Source organism: Poromitra crassiceps (genome assembly GCF_964638095.1).
Source record: "Poromitra crassiceps genome assembly, chromosome: 18".
Lineage (NCBI taxonomy): Eukaryota > Metazoa > Chordata > Actinopteri > Beryciformes > Melamphaidae > Poromitra > Poromitra crassiceps.
The window spans coordinates 24,704,585-24,729,478 of record NC_139636.1 but is presented as its reverse complement, the minus strand read 5'-3'; the positions used below and the strand labels follow the sequence as shown (position 1 = coordinate 24,729,478).

Sequence of the window (24,894 nt, the reverse complement as noted above, 5' to 3'; positions counted from 1 at the left end):
CGCTGCTTAAGTCTCCCATAATTAACCCCTTAGACACAATGAGCGCTTCTAGAGACTTATAAGGGCCTCCACAGACTACTGAATGAGTGGAATCCCCCAAACTGTACAAATGCATTTAGATGAACCCTCATGAAATCTCATAATGAGAAACAAAATGCCACATTTCAACTTTTATTTAACACAAGAGTGACTGAACCAAGAAGCCAGCAGCACATTTACTGTACGAACTAGACCAATCCAATCTTTAATAAAATAAACAATTGGTATATTTCGTAAAACGTTGATTAACAAGCATGGAATTTATAATAAGTTGCTCAATGAAACCAAAAGGCTATGCCTATTGGTCACCAGTGTTGGGCAGGTTACTTTCAAAATGTAATATACTACATATTACTAGTTACTTTCATTTGAAAGTAATAAGTCACTTTACAATATTACTGTCTGTATAGAGTAACTCGTTACTTATTATACTACTTTTGCATTACTTTTACCAAAACAACAGCAGCAGCAGAATGACATCGCCGCCCCGGAACCATCCCGAAAAATAATTTCAACTGCCTAGAAGTCAGTGTAAACAATCCAAAATTCTAAATGTTATTCTTTTCCTTTGTTATTTACATCTAGTGGTTATTTGCATAAAAACACACCGTTCGATTAGGAAATTGTGTATTTTTTTTTTTTAAATATGTGCTTTGATAAAAATAAAAAAACTCAATTTGTAACTTGAGTTACTTGACAAAGTAACTGTTATAATATTACTGAAATCCTATAAGTAATAATAAGTAATAGTTATATTACTGAGTTACTGCTAAAAGTAATATATTACATTTACTCATTACTTAGTTACTGCTAAAAGTAATATATTACATTGACTCATTACCTTTGTAATGAGTTACCCCCAACACTGTTGGTCACTTAAAACAATAATATCCTACCTGCTCCCATCACACAATTGTTAGCTCTTAGTGAGGAGGAGGATTAATTAATGACATTACCAATTAAAAGCAAAGGGAATAAAACCGCTTGCACAAAGCAGGGCACCAGTTTATAAAACCGCTCGCACAGTTTCTCCAGTTTCAGTGATTTACTGCACCAAAGGTCAGAGTGATGTTTCGAGCACAAAGCTCTTCATCAGACTTAAGTGACATAGCAAGACGCCATCACCTTAAAGATGGCGTCTTGCTATGTCACTTTAGTCTGACGAGAGAGCTTTGTGCTAAATCAATGAAACTGGAACCCTGCAGTGTGCGAGCGGTTTGATTATTTTTGCATTGTGTTCACCTTCGGCTCAGCATCTGCCCTTTTTGGCATTGGATGTGCGTGCTTACTCCTTCTCATTATCACAAATTAAAAGGAAACTTCTCCTGAGTCTGACGAGCCATCGCTGAAGTTAGTGTGACTTTGGGATAAGTAATAAGATAACAATATTATCTTATTATGATCGGAAAAACAGCAGTAAAGGAGTTCATCAACGTCATCATTCTACAGTATGACATCACCAACAAATAGGAAACTCTCTCGAGTCCAATGAGCCATCATGCATCCCAATGTAGTTCCATAAACAATAGATGATCAAAAACATCCCATGTCAAACAGCCAATCATAAAAGGGTGTGTGGCTTAAATAATATAAATTGATACAAAACTATCTCCTGAAAATCATCACAAATTTTGTTCTAATTTCTGGGACGGACAATGACAAAATGTGCAATTGAGGAAGAGGGAGGGGCTTAAATTACATCTCTAATCGATAATGTAAGCAAAACTCTTCTCTGAGTGCGATGAGGTATCAGAATCAGAATCACAATCAGAAAGACTTTAATGATCCCCGGGGGGAAATTGGGACAAGTTACAGTAGCTCGCTCACAAGAACACACATAGCATAAAATAAACAGTAGTAAATCCGATAGTAAGCAAAATAAGCAGAATAAGAACACAACATAGCATAGAATGTTGTTGCTATGTATGCTAATAGTAGTAAATGCGATAGAGCAAAAATAAGTAGAATACGTCTAAAGTAAGCAAAATAAGTAGAGTAAGTAAGTATACATTACGTGCCAATTATCTTTATTGCACACTGGACTTATATTAAGTCGGCTTGCCCTATACATTACACGTGGCTCAGCCAGGCACAGTTAACCTATCGGCTGGCTCAGTCTCAGGGAGACTGAGCGTCTCCGAGGTGCTCTTTTAAGAGAGGCATTAAATAGACCAATGGCCACAGGCAGGAATGATTTCCTGTGCCTCTCCGTATTGCATCTAGGTGGAATCAGTCTCTCACTGAACGTACTCCTGTGTTTGACTAGCACGCCGTGAAGTGGGTGCGAGTCATTGCTCATGATGGAGCTCGGGATTTCTTCTTTCAGTCACATTTCTGATACATAATTAACACAAATAATTGACTGAAGGCACGGAACAAACAATCCCCGTCACATATTCATTACCTATTGCTCTTTGGGACGGACTGAATATACGATGATCACGTGTGTTGAGATGACTCATCAGGTTTCGGGAGATGCTGTTTGACAACATTAATGATAGTTGATACCTCTGCCATTGCCCCTTTACCTGCAACAGACAAACACAAACACCTTCTGCATAGGAAGACATCAAGTAGCAAGCAATGGCTGATAAACATTGATTTTTCTAGAATCAGCATCCTGGTGCTTGGTTACAGTGAAGTGGGTGAATGGCTTGATGCTAGACTCAGCTCTCAATCTTAATCCGTTTCACTACTGTAAGACTGAGAATATTACTATTTAAATCTTTTCATAACGTTAGGTGGTGCTGTTGGAAGCCTTGCATCGGAGAGCCAATCATGAGTGTTGTGGGCGGGCCTGCTTTCTGGGAGCAGTGACGCTCATGCAGAACCGGTGCTTTCGCGTTTGCGGAGAAACATATTAATCACTTAGAAACAAACATAACCAGTGGTGTTGTCTACGTGATACGCAGGTATACGCCGTATACACACTGCGAAATGACTCAGATTTGCGTATGCGCACTGGGAAATGCGCTATGATACGTATCGTTTTCACTTTCGATTCATAAAATTCACCCTGTGTTACAAAGCGCACAAATAGGCGTCCTTTTTAGTCAATGAGGCTGTGTACACAGGGCGCCTCAACGTGAACCGCGTGTACCCATGCCTCGTCTGAGCTGCGCCGATTTTATCGTTTGGCGTGAGTTCTATTTTCAAGCCGACTAGGCGCGTGAAGGCAGACTTTTTCTGTCAAGCCATGAAGGAAAAACGTGACAATATCTGTGGGAAATGGCAAAGTCTACTGAATTTCAAAATAAAATTGTGTTACAGCGTTGAGCAGAGAGAGAGAGAGAGAGAGAGAGAGAGATTGTCGGGTGGCTATCACGTGGGGCTTTCTCCCCGTCGGTAAACAAATCTTCAGGAGAGAGAATAGCGACCGAAGAAGCAAGATGAAGCTGATAGCTGAAGCCAGAGCTGTCTAGATAGAAGAGTGAGTCCCGACATCTCCATTCACTCCTCCAATGGACCAGTTTTTTACTCTCAAGAGTTCCAGGAAGTAAGGTCCTGGATTAAGCAGCACTGTCGAGTTGCAGCAAAATAGACAGTTTGTGTTGTACTCTGAAAGGGTTTTTCATCCCTTGAATCAAATTGTACATTATCAGCTTTATTTTAGCATGCAAAAGTAGCGTGAGAGCCATTCCTGGTTGTTCATTGGCTAATGAGTCTCGCATTTTGGTATTCTGTAAATTTGGGGAGGAACAACAACAACAAAAACGGGTTGAATCTCCGCCCACTTCTGGGCGAAACCACGCCCACTTCCGCTTAAGGTCCCCGTGGGTGGGTGGGTGGGGCTGGGGGTCAGAGTCAGTATACCCTCTGAAAAAAGGTAGACTACACCACTGAACATAACCTGTTAATAGGACGTGTTTCATCCGGCCCCGGCGGCTAGAGGTCTTTCCCCAGCGATATGCCCAACTCCCGAGGCTACGTTACAGAGCCTGGTGTCTGATGACTTCACAGCGCTGCACAGTAGCAAGCGGGCCACTTCCGGGTAGGACAAATTATTGTAAAATAAACAACAGGTATAAACTCTCTTTGCAGCACATCAGTGTCTTGCTCTATATTGGAACTATGAAACATTGCATTGCCGCTACCAAATAAAATTCTAATAATAAATGTAGGCGTGTCTGCTGCCGGCCGTTCTCGCCAGGCTCAATGAACCAGATTTGGAACAGTAAATTCCCAGACGTTTGGTGGTTAGGTGGCGCTGTTGGCGCCGCTCACCAAACGTCTGGAAACCGAGACTAGCTTGATGCTAACCACACTACACTGATGTGATCAGAAATCACTGTGTTGATTGATTAGGATGCACTGCATATGAGTAGTGTCCATAGCATTGCATAGTTAAGCAATAAGCCCTCTCGGTTGTTGTAAGATCACTGTAAATCATGGCCTCGCGGGGGTTACCACGTACCACATATTACGTCCTCTGTTATAGAATCTTTTTTCACTAAGACAGACAGGATAGGGTTATCAAGGGTCAATTGTATGCATGGCAAGACTGAGCACAGCTCTGTTTACAGAAGTCCAGACAATGCCTCCTTGTTAAAATGCTACTATGTTACGGAGCAGCGAGATAGGAGAGCGCAGAAAGCAGTAAGATTGAAACGGTCAAGGTCACTTCTCAAAAACAAAATTCGGGGAGAGAGGGGGCATAACACTAATAATACAATAATCTAATAATAAAGAATAATATTTCCATCTTCAAAATACAGTGTTTTATGTAGTTGCATTTCCTCCAACTAACTGCACTGATATATGGTGTGTCACTGTCAAAAAAGAATGATCGGCCACTGGGCAAGGCTGATTGAAGGTAAAGAAAACAAACATGGCCGAATAATGTACAACTGTTTGCTTGACCTGTATAATTTGGGCGTATATGCACATACATGCACGTACATGGGTTGTGCAGATGAAGCAGATACACTGGATGACTGTGGCTTGTCTTACCTCTGGCGCACACAGGAGTGTAACAGCACTGACTGACTGGTTGAAACTAATTGTTGAACAAAGGCTGCAAGATCACTTTATGCAAAGATGGCAAAGTGAGCTCAGAAGCATGTCATCATGTGATGTTTATGTAGAATTTAAACAAACTGCTTAAACTGGTACAGCGTCTGTTGTATGTAAAGTATATTTAAGCAATATAGCATGAGAGCAAGTGTGTTGTGGCGAATATATCCCGCTGATAAGCTGTTATCCCACGAGGCCGCAGGCCGAGTGGGATAACAACTTATCAGCGGGATATATGCCACAACACCACGCAGCTCGAGTGCTATATTGCTTTTATAAAACGGTTTCCAAGTATAATAATATAATAATAATAATACTATAAGTCCAACTGGCATGGTATTCTGATAGAGTCAGTTGAAACACTACTGTAAGGCGGGACCGCAAGAACGTGCGGGTGATTTGATTGGATCGTTCTGGAGACTGAAGTTGACATTGGCCAATCCTGGCGCTTGCTGAGAAGCTGAGAGCTTTCTGGAAACCCCGACAGGCAGCTCGAGCGCAGTGCTGCATTCTCAGCGCTTGCTGAGAAGCTGAGTGCTTTCTGCAAAGCCCGACACCAACTAACGTTACGGGGTTAAATGCGGGGTTAAATGCGGGGTTAACACCCTTTTTTTTGCAAAGAAGACATTAGCCCGCATCTATTCTTGTACAAAACAAAATTTTCTGCGAAGTATTAGTAAAGTTATAAGCGAAGATCGATTCACAAGGATCTGACAGCTGTCTCCGCCATTTGTTTTTTTTGAGGTAACCAAAGGCTTTTAGTAAGAGAGTTGCCATGGCAACCAATAACCCTGGACTCGGTTACTGGATTTATACAATGGCTGTGAACCAATCAGATTGCTTGATTTGAGAGAGCCGTTTTATAAACAGGCAATGTGTAACTTCAGGGTTAATAACATCCGAATCCCCAAGGTTGTTGGAAGACATAAAGGACTGCAGACCAAGTACCACTCCGTACCAAACCAAATTTCCCAGGGACCACTTCTACTGCGGATACCAAACCCCCCCCCCCCCCCGCCTGTTGTTGTCTGTAAGGCTTTTACTCAAGTACACGACTCACCAAATTCATTTTCTGATTAGATGTTGGCCTCCTTTTACTGACGTGTGGCTTTCAGGTACTTCATCCACCACTGGCTAAGAGGGAAAGTGCGGCACAAGAGCAGGAAGAATAGGCTATGTCCCCTTTTCTCTTAGATGCATCTAGTGCAGGAGAGGGGGGGGGGGGGGGGGGGGTGTTTTGAATAGGCTCAAAGGTCTATTAAAAATACCCGGGCAGAGACTTTCCATCTCTCCTCTTTGTGGGCTGATGCTAAAAGCTGAAGCGGGGGTCCAGGCGAGTGTGTGCTTCATTATAGGGGGAAATGACGAATAAATGGAGGAGAGTTTTACATTTAGAAGTACCGGTACTTCTACAGTACATAGGTTATTGTTGTTACCACACAAGCACCTGTGTGCATGTGTGACACACACACACAGAAAGGTAGAAACGAGCTATTTTGGCTTTGGACAAATAAGCCCTGTGCACAACCTTAAATTGTATCAGACAGTGATGGGCACAGATGGATGTTGAATTGACCAGATATTTCAAGATATTTCAGTCCGTCTTTCTTCCATACTATCTGGGTTGTTGTGGCAAGATGAAAGGTCATGCAGTTGAGCGGGGATTGCGTCGCTCTTGTTCAAATGCACTTACTTTGTATCCCGAAAGGTTAGCAAACTTATTTCTGATCTTAAATTAATGTGGCACTGAGATTGCTGGATTTGAAAGAGTTAGCAATATATCATTTTGAGGCACTCTGCCAGAGCGCCCCCCCTCCTCTCCTACCCCTCTCCGCCACCTATCCCCCCCACCCCCCCCCCTCTCCACCACCTCACCAGGGGTGTATTCTGCAGTATTTACAGCTGAAATCTATTTTACAGAAACTCATATCTCATGGTACTATACTGGCCTCAGGTAAAGATACAGATAATAAATTCAAAGAAATTGTGTGTGTATATATACAATATACTCGTTAAAAAAAGGATTGTCTTCTCCCCTGTAATTTGTCTTTGCTTACCAGCCAATAAAATTCACTTGTTTTTCAGGACTTTTCAAAACTCCACTTGGTCTGTCTTCTCCTTACATAACCCCATCATTAGAGCAGTGGTTCAGAAACGTTTTCATGTCAAGGAATCCTAAACTGACACAAATTAGACCCCGGGCCCCCATCTGATCATAATAATTTTATTAAAGAAAGTGTATGAAACCCAGGACCAAAAATAGTTATAAATTCTGTCATTGTGTTACTTATGGATGGAATTATAGTCAAATTAAATTATTACCCTTTTTGCTGGGGACCCCATGGAACCCCCTCAAGGACCTCACTTTGAGAACCACTGACTTTAGAGTGCTTGATCAGCCAATGCTGTCCTATAGATGGATGTCACCAGGAAAAAGTTCCTAAAGCTACTGTAATTCTTAGCCGAACCTCATTTAACTTTGCTGTTACCAGCAACTAGAAAGGCCTAGAAAAGACAGTGGAATGGGTTGGTTTTAGAAACGACAGTGGAAACTTTAAGGCTTGGTTTTATCTCGAAATCTGCCTTCAAGGATTATCATTCTCTCATTACATTCTCTCATTACGCCAGATTATCTCCGAAACTATTTTCTTTCCACAACAACTAGCGCTAAAATACAATATTACTAAAGCCTCTGTGCTCTGCGTGCTTGTTGTGTGCCTTTTTGGCATATGGTGTTTGTCAATGTCATATTGCTTGTTTTACCAGTTTAGTCTCACTCTTGTGGTTTTTGACTGCTACGCTATTTATAACTTGCCATTAAACCAGACCATTAAAGGATAAGTTCACCCAAAAATTTCAATTCAGTCATTATCTACTCACCCCCATTCTGGTGGAAGGTCGGGTGAAGTTTTTAGTCCACAAAACATTTGTGGAGTTTTCCAGGGAAACTGAGTTACAGCCTTCTCCTAAACAATTGGGGTGAATGGTGACCAACTTTCAACCGTAAAAAGAAAAGAAAAGAAAAAAGCGTGTGTTGCGTAATCCAAGTCTCCAAAAGCCCCAAGATGTCAAGATGACTTGAAAAGACGTGATTTACCAGTACACCCTGTTTTTAGCTGAAATATTTACTGTAGCCGTGAGCTGAATGTGGTACTTTCACATAATCAGTACGTCCTTAACCCATGACCAACCTTTCTCCAAAGTTACGTGAATCCATTGGGAAGTTAGGTGACTTTTTGTGATTGAACATGCCCATTACAGCGTCCCCCTTTGGCCAGTGGGCATGGAAAGATAATCACTTCTAAGTTAGTGCATGACCAATCTTTTTTAAGTTAGCGCCTGACCAACCTTTTTCGCAAAGTTTCATGCAAATCCGTTCATTACTTTCTGCTGACAAACAGACAGACAGACAAACAGACAAACAGGAGCGAAAACATAACCTCCAGCCGCCGGGCCAAAGACAGGGCCAACTCCTAGGCGGAGGTAAATAGTCATACATTCTGTCATTGTGTTACTTATGGATGGAATTATAATAAAAAATAAATGATCTCCCATTTTGCTGGGGACCCCTTGAACCCCCTCAAGGACCCCTGGGGTCCCCTTTGAGAACCACTGGTGTAGGTTACCAAAAGCCCTGGGTGACTGGTCAGAGAGATAAATGTCCAAAATATGCCTCTGTCCATTACATCTGTGCAGTATTCTTTAATGTTCTATCATACATTTGTTTGCCCTGCTGCTGCACAGAGCGCTGTCCACTTGTTTTCATTCAAAGTTTATTAACACATTGAGTGCCAGCGACGCCATATGGCGTCATTAGAAATTTACCGTAGGCTGCCAGCGACGCCAAATGGCGTCAATAACTCAAAATTGTTTTTTTGACGGGGGGGTGTCGGTCTATGCTTCTTACATCGCCTCTTACAATATGAGAGCTATTGAATGTGTCTAACCTATTTTACAGAACCCTTAGGTGGCGACAGCGCACTCCAGATGAGAGAAAGTGGAGTAAAACACACAGAAGAAGTCGTTGGGGAAAAGGAAATCGCATCGCATCCGTCTGTATGCAGCTGCTTCATTGAAGCATAACGTTAGCTGTGCCCCTGCAGCAGCCAATCTGCGGTCACAATTGAGCACCTCCGTGTCCGCTGCACAGCCCATTCGCATGATCAGCCGTGGATTTGTTATTATTCTCAACTGGAAGCATGGGAGCTGGTGACAAATACACACGGTTGTAAAAAAGCTGGATGTAGCGGACTTGTCAGTGCAGAGCAAACGCAGGCAGCAGAAAGCCCCAGAGACACTCCCAGAAGGAGGAGTGTGCAGTTGAGGGGGTGGAAGGGGGGGGGGGGGGCACGCAGAGCACACAGAGCAGCATACAACACCCAGACAGCAGGACAGGATTAGGAAACGCAAGCTAGAATATCTGATGCCCACCAGCAGTAAATCAAGAACAGCAAGAAGCTGCAACCAGCAGCGCACGCAGGGGCCAGCGCTGCTGGTTGCAGCTAAAAAATAGTATTTGGCCAAACAAAATTCCTTTGTTTTCACTCTTTTATTGAAGGAAATTATTTTTGAGGTGTCATTACATCAGAAAATATTAGCAATGAGTCAATGATGTGCTTGAAATGCTTCCTTTCACAAAAGGCTGAATATCTCAGGTTATAGAAAAAAAGTGGCTGTTTTTGGTCAAATCAAGCTATCTTCTCCGGCTCATAACTAAAGAACGGAAAATGGGATCAATAAACTTTTTTTTGCAGGTGATAGAAGAGAGTCTCATCGTTATTTGTGCGTGTTCAGTGTTTACATAGTAATTATTAAAGAAATTATATGACTGTTTTAAAATGCATTGCGGCCTATGTGGCACAGTACAGCACCTTTTGCCCAAGGGCCGTGGCACTCAAAGTGTTAATATTGAGTGTGTTCAAATTGCACCAAATCCAATACTACACATCCTTGGACACACACACATGCGCGCGCACACATACACACACACACGCACACGCACACACACGCACACACACACACGCACGCAAGTATGAAACATGTTACTTCCTGTTGCCAGTAGGTGGTAGTATGACTATAACTGAATATTGACATGTAGATGTCTTCAGGCTGGGGCTGAACTGATGGGACTATTATCAGATCAGCAGATTTGACCATGTACAGTTAAAGTTACAAACCACTTGTGTTGCCAGTAGGTGGCGCTATGCCTATAACTAAATATTGGCATGCGGATGTCTTCAGGTCGGGACTCTTATGAAACGTGACGTTTGGGGCAGATTTGACCATGTACAGCCGAGTTACTAGGGGTGGGAATCGCTGAGTAGCTCACGATACGATATCGTCACGATACTTGGCCCTCGATAACGATATTATCACGATACAGCGATACTGCAATAATCGATATATTGGAAGACGATACATCACGATACCTGTGTAACTGAAGAGAAAAAAATACCCCTAAAAGGCAAGAAGCAGGTATTATGTATTTATTAGCAGAATTGACATGAACTCTCTCAGAGTTCACTCACTCACTCATACCATTTTCAATACCACGGAGGAAAAGTTACACATTAAGTCTTTTTATTATTATTATTAAAACAAGAAAACCTATATAACCTACCTACCTATATAATTTCTAAAAGTAGATATTAATGATCAAACATTTCCATTCATGTAGCCTACAGTATTTATGTTTTTGTTTCAACTACAAACATAAATAAACGTCAACTTGAAACTATGTTTGAACTACCACACACAGCATAATATTTTAGCCTGTTTATTAATTATTATTATTATTATTATTATTATTTTTTAAAAATAAACATATCGATACTTGGTGCCAGTGTATCGATAACGTATCGCAAGTGGAAATATCGCGATACCGTGAGTATCGATATTTTGTCCCACCCCTACGAGTTACAAACCACTTCCTATGTTGCCAGTAGGTGACGCTATGACTATGCTCATGTCCAAATTGCACAAAGTTGCACTGCACTTCCTCGGGTTCCCAGGAAAACACTCACCAAGTGTGAAGTCGATCGGACAAACGGTTGTCGAGATAAACCACTTTCTGTGTTGTCAGTAGGTGGTAGGGATGGGCGCGAGTACTCGGGTACTCGAGCACTCGTTCATAACGTCAGTAGTCGAGTAACGTTTCTGCTGTTCGGGTACTCGCCCCACTCCCCCCCCTTTAAAAATGGTCTAGAAGATCTACGCACGCATCGTTATGTGAATCTGGCAGCATGAACTGCACGGGCGTCAAGTCAGCCAGAATGTACAAGAACATCGTCCGCTTTGTTGCTTTCAAAATAAAACGCTTATTGTAACGTAACCTTATTTATTTTGAGTAATGCGTTACAGCCACAGTTTCACGCCATATAACATCACAACGAGTATTTTGATACAAGGTTTGCTGCTTCATTCGTTGAAATACCTTTTCTCCTCCAACGTGCATCAATAAGCTATTTACTTTTGTTTAAGTAACATTCTTTTGAAAGTTTTAACCGGAAGTTTTCCAGCTCATCCCGAAAATGGTGGCTGAAGATATGCTCCCGAAGGAGACGCACACTTCCGATAAAACTCATTCAAAACTTTGCAGTAACGCTAGTTTACTGACTACACTGTCGTTTCCCATAACGGTAGTCACAAGAAATGTGGAGAAAGAATCACTTTTTGGGAGACATCACTTTTTGGGAGACAATGGCTTCATGGTGATCACTATTTAGCTGCAGCTGTAACGTTAATCGCACTGGGCACTGTGGGCAGTTTTCACTTTTTGGCAGAACACCGGACCTTGTAATCCGTGGATTTAAGTGTAACAGTGATCATAAAGCAAAAGGGATGATACTACACAATAACCTGACATTGCTGGACAATGGACATGTAGGCTATTGGAAATGCATTCGCTTGTTTCACAACTTGTCTGCTCCAAAGCGCTAATGCCATCCATCCAACCATCGGAGATACTGTTTGAGGTAGGCTTTAGATGTTCGCTTAGCGTCACCTAATATCACAGTCAGAGGGACTGACTATGATATTGACAAAAAATGCTCCAGGTAGCGCTTTTTCCATGCAAAAATGCAAACGTTATGTGTGAACAGCCCCATATACAGCAAATTACCCCTGCTCAGTCATTACCATAGTAATCACACAGACCCCCCCCCCCCCCCGCGCGCGAGTGCTCGAGCACTCGTTCATAATATAAGGAGAGTACTCGAGTATTTAAATTGCTTAAAATGCCCATCCCTAGTAGGTGGTGCTATGACTATGCACGTGTCGAAATTGCACGAAATTTGACACTACAATTTGTCAAGGTCCAAGAAACACACCTGCGACCCTCACAGATGGTAATGTCAATTAAAAGAGGCGTTTTGTCTCTTGTGAAACCATCATTGAAAGGATTTGATCATCTAAAATCAAGTTAACAATTGATGAACTCTTAACATTCAGCTGCTAACTGTACTTTTTGTGTTTTCAAATATATTTTTCTTTTTTCTTTATTATGATAAAATCGACTGGCTACAGTCTACAGTATATATTAAGAATTTTCCTAAAATGGGTGTTGTTCACCATTTCACAAGGCAAAAATTATCTAAGTGAATGAATAAATGATTAAACATGTTAAGCATGGTTAGCGTTTTAAATTAATGATTAACCCTGTAAATCTAATTCTTTCAACTTTTCCTTTTTTAAAGATAAGAGCCGGTACAGATTTTCAAGCCACCCTGCAAATTATGTTACTATAGATTGTTTTTTTACACTACACAAAAGATGCTGCTTCTTTTACACATGTCCAGATGAAATAAATACTGTACATATAGTAAGTATTGTGATAGTTCACGTTTCTGTGTGAAATCAATGTAATAATGGGGAGAAATAAAGGGAACTGGGTGAATGAATCTTGGCGTGTATGGTATCAATACACACCTTCATCTCCACACACGAGCTTCTTGGCAATGCAGGGGATCTCCACATATCCAAACTCTTTGAGACTGGCCACCTGCCGGGCAGTGATGGGGTGATGCCACATGGCGGTGTTCATGGCAGGGCAGAAGAGGAGAGGCCGACTGGTATCCCAGGCTCGTACCACACATGTCTGCCAATGACAAATAATAATAATCAACCTGGGAATCATTTTTGAGAATACAGTTAAATAAACAAATTGGAAAAAAGTATGTGCTCTAGTCTAATAACTCCTCATATTTGTTTTTGTACTTCAGGTGCATATGGAATGACGACAGGTTAGGTTAGGTTTTTTTCCCCAGTGTGTGATTTCCTAGCCTAGGTAAACCCAGCCCCCACGTGACCTGCTCTCTCAGTTCCCAGTCACTACCTTGTGACTGTAAGCAGGGTGAGCCTGAGAGCAGGTCACTGGGGGCTGGGTTTACCCAGGCTAGTGATTTCCTACATCTCATACCTGAGAAGTCAGATACTGTAAGAGGTGATCCATGTGTAATATAACAATGTATTATTTATTTATTGTTTATTTGGATTACGATTAGCCTCCACCTATGTGGTTGCTAGTCTTACTTGGGTCTATGAACACAAATACAGTGTGTTTAATACACACTGACAAAATAGAATGAGCAAAAAAAGGGAAGACAGACAATTATTATATAGGGTACATGTACGTATATAATTATAATTAGAGATGCACCGATCCACTTTTTTCACTTCCGATCCGATTCCGATACCTGAATTTGGATATCTGACGATACCGATATTATGCCGATACCAATATTTTTCTTGAATATACAGTATAGGCAAAGATTTGGCCAATTAAAGTTTTTTTTTAAAATATACCTTGCAAAAAGCAGACAAAATTAAGAAAATATACAAGGCAAAGAAGGATACTATTATACATTATTACACAAATTACGGCCAGCTGTGTGCTGGAATTGCAAAAAAAAAAAAAAAAAAAAAAAAAAATCAATTCCGATCCGATCCGATCCGTGAATTAGTGCCATATCGGCACCCGATACCGATATTGGATCGGATCGGCCCCATCCCTAATTATAATCTGAGTAGGACTATTCCAACCTAATAATTGTATGTTCTTCTCACCAGCAGATTGTCACAAATGCCATTAGAAATCTTTCCAAGAGTGTTGGCATCTAATGGGGCGATGACAAACAGGTCTGCCCAGCGCCGCAGCTCAATGTGCAGCACCGGGTCCGAGCGCTGCGTCCACAGCTACAACAGAGACCAGACAAACAACCAATGAGACACTCACTTCCTTGCTGGAATGCATAATGAATCTTGAATCTTAACACATTGAGTGCCAGCGACGCCATATGGCGTCATTAGAAATTTACCGTAGAGTGCCAGCGACGCCAAATGGCGTCAGTAACTCCAAATTGTTTTTTTGACGGGGGGGTGTCGATCTAAGCTTCTTACGTCGCCTCTAACAATATTGTAGCTATTGGAGGTCGATAACCTATTTTACAAACCCATTAGGTGGCGACAGCACTCTCCTGATCAGAGAAAAAGGAGCCAAACACACAGAAATAGTCACTGGGGAAAAGGAGGAAATCGCATCGCATCCGTCCGTATGCATCGACGTGCATGAAGCACAACGAGCACAACGCCAGCTGTGCCCCGAGCAGCAGCATCCGCTGTCACAACTGAGCACCTCCGTGTACGCTGCAACAGCACATTCGCATAATCAGCCTTATTATTCCGAACTGGAAGCATGCGAGCCCGTGACAAACACACACGGAACCAAAAGGCTGGATGTCGCGCACCATTCACTGTGTGTGCGCAGCAAACTCAGCAGAGACTGAGAGCCAACAGACACATAAGACACACCCAGGAGGCGTGTGCAGTTGAGGGGGGGGGGGGGGGAGCACGCAGAGCAGGCAGAGCAGCATACACTTCACCCAGACAGACCCAGACATCAGAAAATTAGCTTCAGAGTCAGTGATGTGCTTGAAATGTTTAATTTCACAAAAGGCTCATTATCTCAGCTCGTAGAAAAAAAGGGGTGTTTTTGCTTCAATCAAGCTATCTTCTCCGGCTCATAACTAAAGAACGGAAAATGGGATCAATAAACTTTTTTTTGCAGGTGATAGAAGAGAGTCTCATCGTTATTTGTGCGTGTTCAGTGTTTACATAGTAATTATTAAAGAAATTATATGACTGTTTTAAAATGCATTGCGGCCTATGTGGCACAGCAAGCAACCTTTTGCCCAAGGGCCGTGGCACTCAAAGTGTTAATACGAAGACTCTCGGTTAACAATGGCCTATTGATTAAGACGTGCAGTATTACCTCCCACTCATCCTTGTCACTATAGATTTTCACTGCAACCTCGGCAGGGTTATAGAAGTGCTGGGCATGCTCAGTGGTGACGACTCTAACATCCACCTAGAGCACAAGGGAAGACATTCACTGGATTTGTAACACTTTGTTAAAGCACAATTGGTGGTTGAATATGAAATATGGTATTGTAGAGATCTCTATCAACCAATGCTTATGGCCAGGGTAGTAGTCTAGTATATTATCTGATATGATTTTTTTGTTTTGTTCATTTGTTTCCGCCATGACAGGAAACAGGAAAGACTGTCTTAGGGTTACAAGAGAGTAGGATAGCAGATGATAGCAGATACGGGTGAATGTTCAGTTCTATTTCTGCTTGACCTTTCTGCAGCCTAGGACACCGCTGATCACAATGTGATGTTGATCATGATATCAATGTATAGTCTTAGAGATTTTGAGGGGATTACACTACTTTTAATTTGGTTAATAATAATATATCTTATCTACCAGAAAGACAGTTCTCTGTTGCCTCAGCAAAATCTTGCTGTGTGCAGTACCTCAAGGTTTCATCTCAAGTCCTACATGGTTATTCATTTACAGGGGTGGAAGTAACTAATTAATTCATGTTACTGTAATTGAGTAGCGGTTTTTAGTATTTGTATACGGTAAGTCATCAATTTTGCTTTTACTTAATTGTGTTTTTACTTAATGTATTGTACTTAGCTACATTTTAAATCACATCCATTACAGAGTATACGTTTGATGGCTATGAGCACAATTGTAAATCTGCCAAATGTGGAGCCATTGGCAGTGAACAAGAAGAGAACAGTCAGTAACCAGGCTTTGCTTTGAGTAACCAAGCTTTTTTGAGGCACTTTATTTTGTAAATAATCTAGTTTGAACTCTGTCCTCTCTGCCTTTTAGAATCACATGGGGAAAATCACATCTAAAAATGTTCCCTTTTCTAAAAAGGTAACTCAGTAACTTTTACTCAGAATACATTTTACATTAGGTACTTTTTACTTTTACTTAAGTACACTCTCCTGCTGTAACAATACTTTTATGATGATTTTCAAGCACTTTTCAGGGACAAATTATTTCAAAATTAGAGGCCAATAATTCAGAGAGATGTTCACATGAGTGTATTTTGCAACATATACATGTTTCAGTAATAAAGCAGAGGGAAAAACAACAAGAAAAAACAACAACATGCAAGATACCCACTGAATAAGTGTCCAAATGTTCATGTCATTCTGACCAATACTTCTGTTATAGCATTTCAGTCTGGAATATGGAATATCTTTCAATAATCTATGATTTAGCTGCTAAATTGTCAAATACCACCATCTGCTCGCTACCCAGGCACTTATGTATGTACTTAACCTAACTAACTTAACCTAACTAACTATCCGGTGTGCACAACATTGTCAGCCTAAACTCCGGCTGACACCCCAAAAACCTACAATCCGCTACAGAAAAATGTATATTGTTTGTTTATTAACTGGCCCCTCGCCTTCTATCATTTCACGAAAGTGGCAAAGCAAGTTGAGTATCCCTGACCTATAGGGAGAAATTTAGTTTGTCATTGTAAACCCACAGCACAGTAATGATGACATGTTCTTCATAGATCTAGCCTTTTAATTTTGCTCTTAAGCTTTCTCAAAGTACACCAAATTCATGCATTTTACTTTAAAATGTTTTTAAAAAATCCTGCAGGGGGGCATGCCCCCGCACCCCCCTAGGGGGTCTGCGGTCCCCCAACACAAATACTCAAAATCCTGTGGGAAACACTGTCCATGGTAGGAGTTTAGATAACCAAATAGTAATGGTAAAAGGTGCAGACTAAAAAGTGACTTTACTCTTAAATTCTATCTTCCCAGAATGTTTCAAAGATCCAGAGGAAGTGTTCCATAAGGAAAAGGCTCTATCTATATAATAGTATTTTTATTTTTCATTGCATTAGTTCTAGGGCATGGTAATGAAAGTAGTCAAGTAGTGGCTGTTCTAGTCCTGTATGGATGAATATCAGAACCAAATTAAATTTGATCAAAGAGAACAGTAGGGTAATGAGTAAAAAGGTATTCTACCCATAATATCATTCAACACATTCCATAGCTTTTTACCATCATATTGGACTCATTTTATTCTTTGCTGATAGAATTCTCTCTTTTTCACCTTATTCAATTTGGTTACTTGATTCTGCAGGCTACAGTATGCTTTTCTCTCACTAACTGAACCTGACATCATGGACATATTTTTAGTTTGGTCTCTTTGTGTCATTAAGCACTTTAAATCATTATCCATCCAGGGTGCACCGTGGTGGCTTGAAAATGACCATACTTAGCATTGTAAGTAGCATTTTTCATCACAGTAGGCAAGGCAAGGCAGCTTTTGTATAGCACATTTCCTGCACTGATTGTGGCAATTCAAAGTGCGTTACAGAGTAATAATAATATGGTAAAGGTAAAAGTTTTCCAGTTCAAAAGTACAGAAAAGCGATAAAAAATATAAAAGATGAAATTGGACTCATTAGAACCACAGGAGTCTTTACAGCCATGTGTGACATAATCAGCTACAGTACTTACTGTAGAGTTTAAGAGCTCCAGGGTCTGAAAGACACAGCATGCAGTGAAAATATGTTATTCTCACCTTTTTTTCATATTTCTGCACACTGTGGAGCTTACACACACAGTCATGGAATTGTAGCTATTGGGTATGGCAAGAAAGCTGATACTCTTGTGAATCCAAAGAGCCCATTCATCGCTTAAAATAATTGTAATATAAATGTATATAAACTTATCCTGCTTAGGGCCCCCAGATGTACAGGGCCGGCCCTGGATACAAGCAGTATTAATACTCTTGCCTTATGTTGGATGTCACAAAACATTTTCCACCTTCTAAAGTTCTAAATCTAAAGTTGTCTTTTTTTCCTAATTTTTTTCTTCAAAAACTTCAAATTGATAGAGGTGCCAAAACTGTTGAATAGATTTCAATCCTGTAGTGTTATTATTTGCTGTGTTAATACATTCATACATACATATTGTGCTCAATCAGCACTACCAGTGCTCCCCTTACTATTATACTCGATCATTTTGTTAATGTGATTGTTTTGTCCATTTTATTCTACTGAATTGTGTAATTTTCTTATCGAAAAGTATTAATACTTTTGTTTCTGTTGTTTTGTGTATTGGTCATTGTATTGCTGCTAAAAACCGCAACGTCTCCATCTAGCGGTTAAATGTGGCAGTAGAAGTAGCCTACTATGTAACCATGACAAGGGACATAGTAGACAATGCAGATTGTAAGAAATAATTTAAACACATCTCTCGAGCAGCCTCAAATCCGGATGTCTAGGTCCAGAATACTGCTGGTTTTCTATGTGTTCTGCTCTTTTAGTTAGAGCTAACGTTTTCAGTCTAGCTGTCAAACAAGGGACTAGACACCTGAGGCTACAGAGGAGAGCAGCTCACCCCGGGTAGTTCAAGAAGTTTGGAGACCAGAAGAGGCAGCTTCAGCGCTGCGACGCTCCCTGTCACACCAACAAGGACACGAAACGTGCCACAAGAATGCAGCAGATCAAAATTTGGACAAGCAACACGACAGTCTGTCTGCATGTTAGCACATACAGTAGCTACCACGCGTCGGGCGTGTGCTTTCACAAATTTCTGCCCCTTCCCCTTCCGTAAACACTGACGGCCAGCCAATCAGAGAGGAGGATGTGAACTGCTGTCTCGTGCACGAGCACGTTGTTGCACTGACAGATGGCGAGCGAGCGCGTTCGCAGAATATTTCTGGCTATCTGTTGTAGCGATTGTAGCCTGGTTGTAGCCTCCTGACCCCGGCTAGCATGTAATGTTGGTACTTTGATTCATTCTATACCAATATTATTCTGATATGAAGCTGCATTAAACGCCACAATATGACACTCACACCGCTCGTGTACTGGGCACAACGCCATGAGGACATTTACCTGCGAGTGGAACTGATAGACGCACAGGTGAGCTAATACTAATAGTCAACACCTTGAGATGCACATAAAAAATGCGCAAGTAGTATTTTCCGCCTGGGGGTTGCGGGGCAAAAGCGCTACATTAGGTAGTAGGCCCTTTTCACAGCAAGTCAGCAACAGTTTTGAGGTGGTGAAGTAGGAAGTAAAGCAGGTGTAAAGTAAACAATAACATTAATGAGGGCCCTGGCACTGTAACACCTAACTAAGTGGAATGGAACCATCATTAATTGAATTGGTTACACCTGCTTTACTTCCTGCTTTACCACCTCAAAACAGTAGCTGTGAAATTGGTTTATTAAATGGGGCAAGGGCTTTAGGTTTTGGGAATACCATGTGGCCGCACAATTTGTATAATAGGCGACATACATTATAGTATTATTTTTGTCATTTGGATGATGCTCATCCTAACTTTGTTAAATCTGTCTATCTGCTTCCTCTTGCAGAATATTGATGTCAGTGTACATGAAAACGTCCTTCACTTTAGAGGTGAGATCTGGTATTTCTGTGGCACTTGTAATATTGATGCACATTTGACTCATAGGAAAAAAGGGAATTTAAAAGAATGAAGCTAATGATTCATGAATGTTTGTATTTTTGTCTGTTTGCAGCCCAGGGGCATGGCGCTAGAGGAGAAAATGAATATGCGTTCAATCTGGAGTTTCGTTTGCCGGTGAAGCCACAGGTATGTAGCTCTCTTTAATTGGGTGTCAATTTGAGAACAGACATCTACCGTTTCCTGTTTGTCACCCTCATGTTGTTGATGAACCTGTGTGCCCAGGTGAGCCATAAGTCGACTCAGCGGCAGGTGAATATCACAGTGAGGAAAGAGCAGCACGGCTGGTGGGAGAGACTGACCTTACAGGAGCGGAAGCCAGTCTTCCTGGCTCCTGACTTCGACCGCTGGCTAGATGAGTCAGATGCTGAGATGGAGATTCGTGAAAAGGTGAGATGAAGGCTGTTTCACCTCAGTGCAACATTTTTACTTTTTTTTTTTTTTTTTTTTTTTAGCTATTTACACCTTTTGTGTGAGTTCAAGAACACTTAACCAGTTTTGCTTCCCCCGGTTATCTGTACTACTGCCACTCACAGTTATTATATTACACACATACACAATGGTATGTTTTTCTGTGCTGTTTGTTATTAAGAGGTAATTTTGCTTCTTTGCAATTATTAATATTGAGTCTTTTAAAAAGAACACAAAGGAAACGATTTATTAATTAATATGTATGCATGTTTGTTCAAAATAGAAATGGATAATGAAAGTGAAACATTAGTTAGCTGATGCACAAGTGACAGACTAGTACTCCTGGGGTCCATTTAAAATGTCAATACAAGACAGAGTTGAAACTAAGATCATAAAAAAAAAGTTTGAATAGAAGGTGTTGTGAGACTGAAAGACTATACTAATCAAGAGATGCCACACAGATGCAGAATGTGTATAAATAATTGTTGTATTTTTTTCATCTTTAAGGAGGAGAGAAAGAACAGGCTGAAGGCTTCAAGGAGTCAAGAGGATCGTGAGTACAAATGATTATCAAGCAGTTTCATCTTGTACTATTCCACTTTAAGACACACTGCATTTTATTTTAAACAGCATACTGCTCCAGCCAGTTATTCAGCTTACTTGAAGAAAATGTGACATGCTTGAGGGGAAATTCCAGAAATGTCAAAAACAGAGATTTTGTTTCCAAGAATTCTTCAAAGCAGTGATGGCAGACAGTGTTTATTTTTAACCTTTTATTTATCTAGGGAAAGTCAGCTGAGCATGTTGGCCCTTTTTCAGCAGCTCGACAGCAACTTTTCATTTATTTTACCCAGCAACATTTTTCTCAGCTGCCCTGGAAATTCAAACTAAACTAAACTTAGGAGACACAAACATCCTCAAGGATCAAGGATCAAGGATACTTTATTTGTCACTTGCACAGAAATACAGTGTAAAACATGCAGTGAAATGCAATGGGACTTGGTCTCTGCAATGTGCCAGAAAAGGTAGGTATCAATAAAAACAGTAAAAACAATAAAAGACACAGAACATATAAGAGACATAAAGTGCTGATCGTAAAGTGCTATACAGTATCGTCATGTCCTGTCTTTAATTAAAAATAGAAATAAAGTGCCATATTTAAAAAATAAAAAAGTAAATGTGTGGTCCTAATGCTGCTAGTGGCTGGCATTTAGCATGCGAACAGCCTGGGGGAAGAAGCTTCTCTTGAGCCTTTCGGTTTTTGCCTTCAGGCTACAAAGGTGTAGTAATGATAATCCTTCTCTAACCTCTGATGCCGCCGCCCCCAAGATTTCTTGATGCTAGTGACAGAACCTGCCAGTGAAGCAGGATAATGGCATTGACCGAATTCTTTAGTCAAATGTATGAAAAGATTTTTTGGTTGTCTGGTATGAAAGAAATACACTGACAGGCAAATAAGCTGTTTAATCAACCTATTTTTGTGTGATGAAGATTAATAAGTTTCACTATACTGGTTATTAGATGATGCTAAACTAGCTTTTACGGTCCACTAAACATACTGAGGTAAATGTATAGAGAGCCAAAGTCACGCGCTCTTCCGGGTTTCGGCATCTGCACCAAGGGACAATTGTTTTTTCTTTCTTTCTTTCTTTCTTTCTTTCTTTCTTTCTTTCTTTCTTTCTTTCTTTCTTTCTTTCTTCCTTAGTTTTGGTCCGATTGAAATGTTCGATGGTCCCTCATGATTCTAGCTGAATCGCTTGGTTTGACCAAGTAAAACTCTTTTTATAAGGATTTTTTTTAAATGTCTATGGAAAAATGAATGGGGAATGAAATCCTTTAGGTCCCACACAGGTGAAACTGTGACCAAATACATTTGTTGCAGGACAGTAACTTGTTCTTAGTTTATTTACTACTACTACTACTACTACTAATAATAATAATAATGATAATTTTAGATGAAAACACAAATTGGAATTTTTTGCAGTGGACTACGTGGTGTCATCATGTTTGTTCAAGCAATTTGTGTTCATCAACCGCTTCAATGTTTTGTTTGTCTTTTTAAATGGCCTCTTCCCAGGCTTCATCAGTATGAAGAATGTCTTTTTGTTCACCTATAACCTGGTCCAGTTCCTCGGCTTCTCCTGGATTTTTGTCAACATGACCGTGCGGCTCTTTATCTTTGGCCAAGGTGAGAAGGCGTCGCACTGCTGTTGCTTGGCATGTTTTGTATTCAATAAAAATTCAAATAAAATCATGGTTTTAATTTAGTATAGCAAAAGCTTCTGAAAACCCATCATCAAACAGAACACTCTCATTTCAGATTCTCTCTATGACACATTTCACACCATATCGGACGTTATGTTCTTCTGTCAGATATTGGCAGCAGTTGAGGTCCTCAACGCTGCATTTGGAGTCGTCAGGACAGGCGTTGTTCCAGCTCTTATACAGGTACTGGATGTTGATTTGAATCTGGTCACACCTGTGTTGAACACCTACTATCCTCCTCATCCAGGAAATGTCCCACATAAATACAAATTAATTACGTCTAGATGTCAATGTGGCTTGTGTTCATTTATCTCCAGGTGGTTGGAAGGAATTTTATCCTCTTCATAATTTTTGGTAGCTTGGAGGAAATGCACAACAAGCCAGTCGTGTTCTTTGTTTTCTATCTGTGGAGCGCCATTGAGATTTTTAGGTGAGTAATGCATCTGCATGCCATTGCTCATGCATGGTGAACCCTTGAGTCGGACTAATGAAGTTAAAATTCTCCTTCTGAATTGTAGTCTTGTTTTGTATCCTGTTGCTGTGACATGGTTTGTTGCCAACAGCTCCTAACAGTGGAATCAACAACAGTGTGAATGTGAGGCTGTTGTGTTTACAGAGTATGGCTCTTCTCTGAGATTCTATTGTTTCCATAAGGTATCCATTTTACATGTTGGGCTGTTTCGATACGGAGTGGAAAACCCTCACTTGGCTGAGGTACACGATCTGGATCCCACTGTACCCGCTAGGTGTTCTAGCTGAAGGTGAGCTTATGTTTGCTCCTCTGCGTGAAAGATAATTTTACAAAGACCGGTATTAAAAATCATCTCCCTTGTCTCCCAATCCCATACAGCTTTTGCAGTGATACAGTCCATCGCCATATTTGATAAGACTAATCTCTTCAGCATTCCCCTGCCTAAAGCCATTGGCACCTCCATCAGCTTCTCTCATGTCCTGCGCATCTATCTCGTTCTCATGTTTCTGGGTGAGTAGGCTCACAGCTTCGAGCTCTGTTACTTGTTCGGGCGTCCATACAGGCACAATTGGCTGTGTCTGCTGGGTACTGTATGTGTCCTGGTCGCTGCACTAGTGCCTCCTCTGGTCGGTTGGGGCATCTGTTCGAGGGGGAGTGGACCTGGGTGGCAATAGCATGATCCACCACATGTGCCACATCCTGCCGGTGAAACTCCTCACTGTCAAGTGAAAAGAAGTGGCTGGCGACTGCATGCGTCAGAGGAAGCATTGTGCTAGTCTAAAACTCTCCCCAGATCGGCAGAGGGGGTGTAGCAATGACCGGGACAGCTGGGGGAATTGGCCAAGTTCAATTGGGGATAAAAACGGGGAATGGGGGTAAAGAAGTTTCTGGGTTTGTCTCAACACACACAAACTGCGAGCATACAAGTTTCTCAACAAGTGCTACGTGGTAATGTGAGTGTTGTCTGTTTTCAGGACTATGTATCAACTTCCGCCATCTCTACAAGCAAAGGAAGAGGCGTTTCCGTACCAAGAAAAGGAAAGGAAACTGAGACTCAACATCAACAAAACTCCTCAATACCTCGGCCGCCTGCTGGGACTGTGAATAAAATTAAAGTATCCTCATCCGTCATGCTCTTCTCAAATGAGTTCTAAGTCTTATTGTGAAGAAATCAATTTTCTTTTCCACAGCATGTCCACTCATTAAAATGACTTAATTCATGGTCATTATGAACATGCTACATAAACAATGCAAGTGATCTGTATCTTTGGGTGATAAAGTAGATTAGAAAACAGTTGTGTTGTGAACCTTAGAATTTGATAAAGCTTAAAATTGTGTTTCTTTCTTTTACCATTGTTGATTTTTTAAAAGACTGTAGCATCATTTGCTGAAAGGATTTCAACAAGCATCGAAGAAGAAAACTTGTTAGTATTATTTGATGTATTGATAAGTTTAAGAATGAAGCAAGCAATGTTCTGTATCATTTTCTTTTTGTTCCAGATTTGTTAGATGTCCCACAAATCTCAGGGAAAAGGATACAGGTGACTGCTGGAATAAAGAAAACGTCAACAAAAAGTGTTTAGGGCACATCGTCTACATTAGTTTCATGTTCATTAAAGCCTTAGTGGTTCAGTGACCACTAAACGAATCGGGGAAGCGTCTGAAAAAAGGCCAATCCTGCTAGTATAGAAATCCTTCACCATAACCTGAAAGTGACAACTCAGAGTGCCTTTATGGCTTCCCCTATATAATATAGGGCAATTTAACCAACTTTATTTAAATACACTTTATACAATTTGTATTCCTTATTTACTCTGGTTTTCCTTTATTTTGACAGTCACCTGTAGTTTGAATACTAACATTACCAGTCAATCCCC

The 24,894-nt window shown here is 40.9% G+C and overlaps 2 protein-coding genes across 2 annotated transcripts; one reads left to right on the top strand and one right to left on the bottom strand.

The window, feature by feature from the left end:
- Positions 1-1,862: 1,862 nt before the first annotated feature.
- On the bottom strand, positions 1,863-18,955 carry ppcdc (phosphopantothenoylcysteine decarboxylase). Its single transcript, XM_083654866.1, has 5 exons — positions 18,778-18,955; positions 15,320-15,415; positions 14,116-14,244; positions 12,979-13,147; positions 1,863-2,567 (listed from the first exon to the last, which is right to left on the bottom strand). Exons 1-5 carry the CDS (start codon positions 18,919-18,921, stop codon positions 2,479-2,481), a joined length of 627 nt encoding a protein of 208 aa, XP_083510992.1. The 5' UTR covers positions 18,922-18,955; the 3' UTR covers positions 1,863-2,478.
- Positions 18,956-19,142: 187 nt separating this feature from the next.
- hacd3 (3-hydroxyacyl-CoA dehydratase 3) lies at positions 19,143-24,890 on the top strand. The gene is made up of 11 exons (XM_083655043.1): positions 19,143-19,304; positions 19,760-19,802; positions 19,925-19,998; positions 20,095-20,259; positions 20,788-20,833; positions 22,358-22,468; positions 22,601-22,728; positions 22,863-22,975; positions 23,200-23,306; positions 23,396-23,527; positions 23,992-24,890. The coding sequence occupies exons 1-11, from the start codon at positions 19,227-19,229 to the stop codon at positions 24,066-24,068; spliced, it is 1,074 nt and encodes a 357-aa protein (XP_083511169.1). The 5' UTR covers positions 19,143-19,226; the 3' UTR covers positions 24,069-24,890.
- The last annotated feature ends 4 nt before the right edge of the window (positions 24,891-24,894 follow it).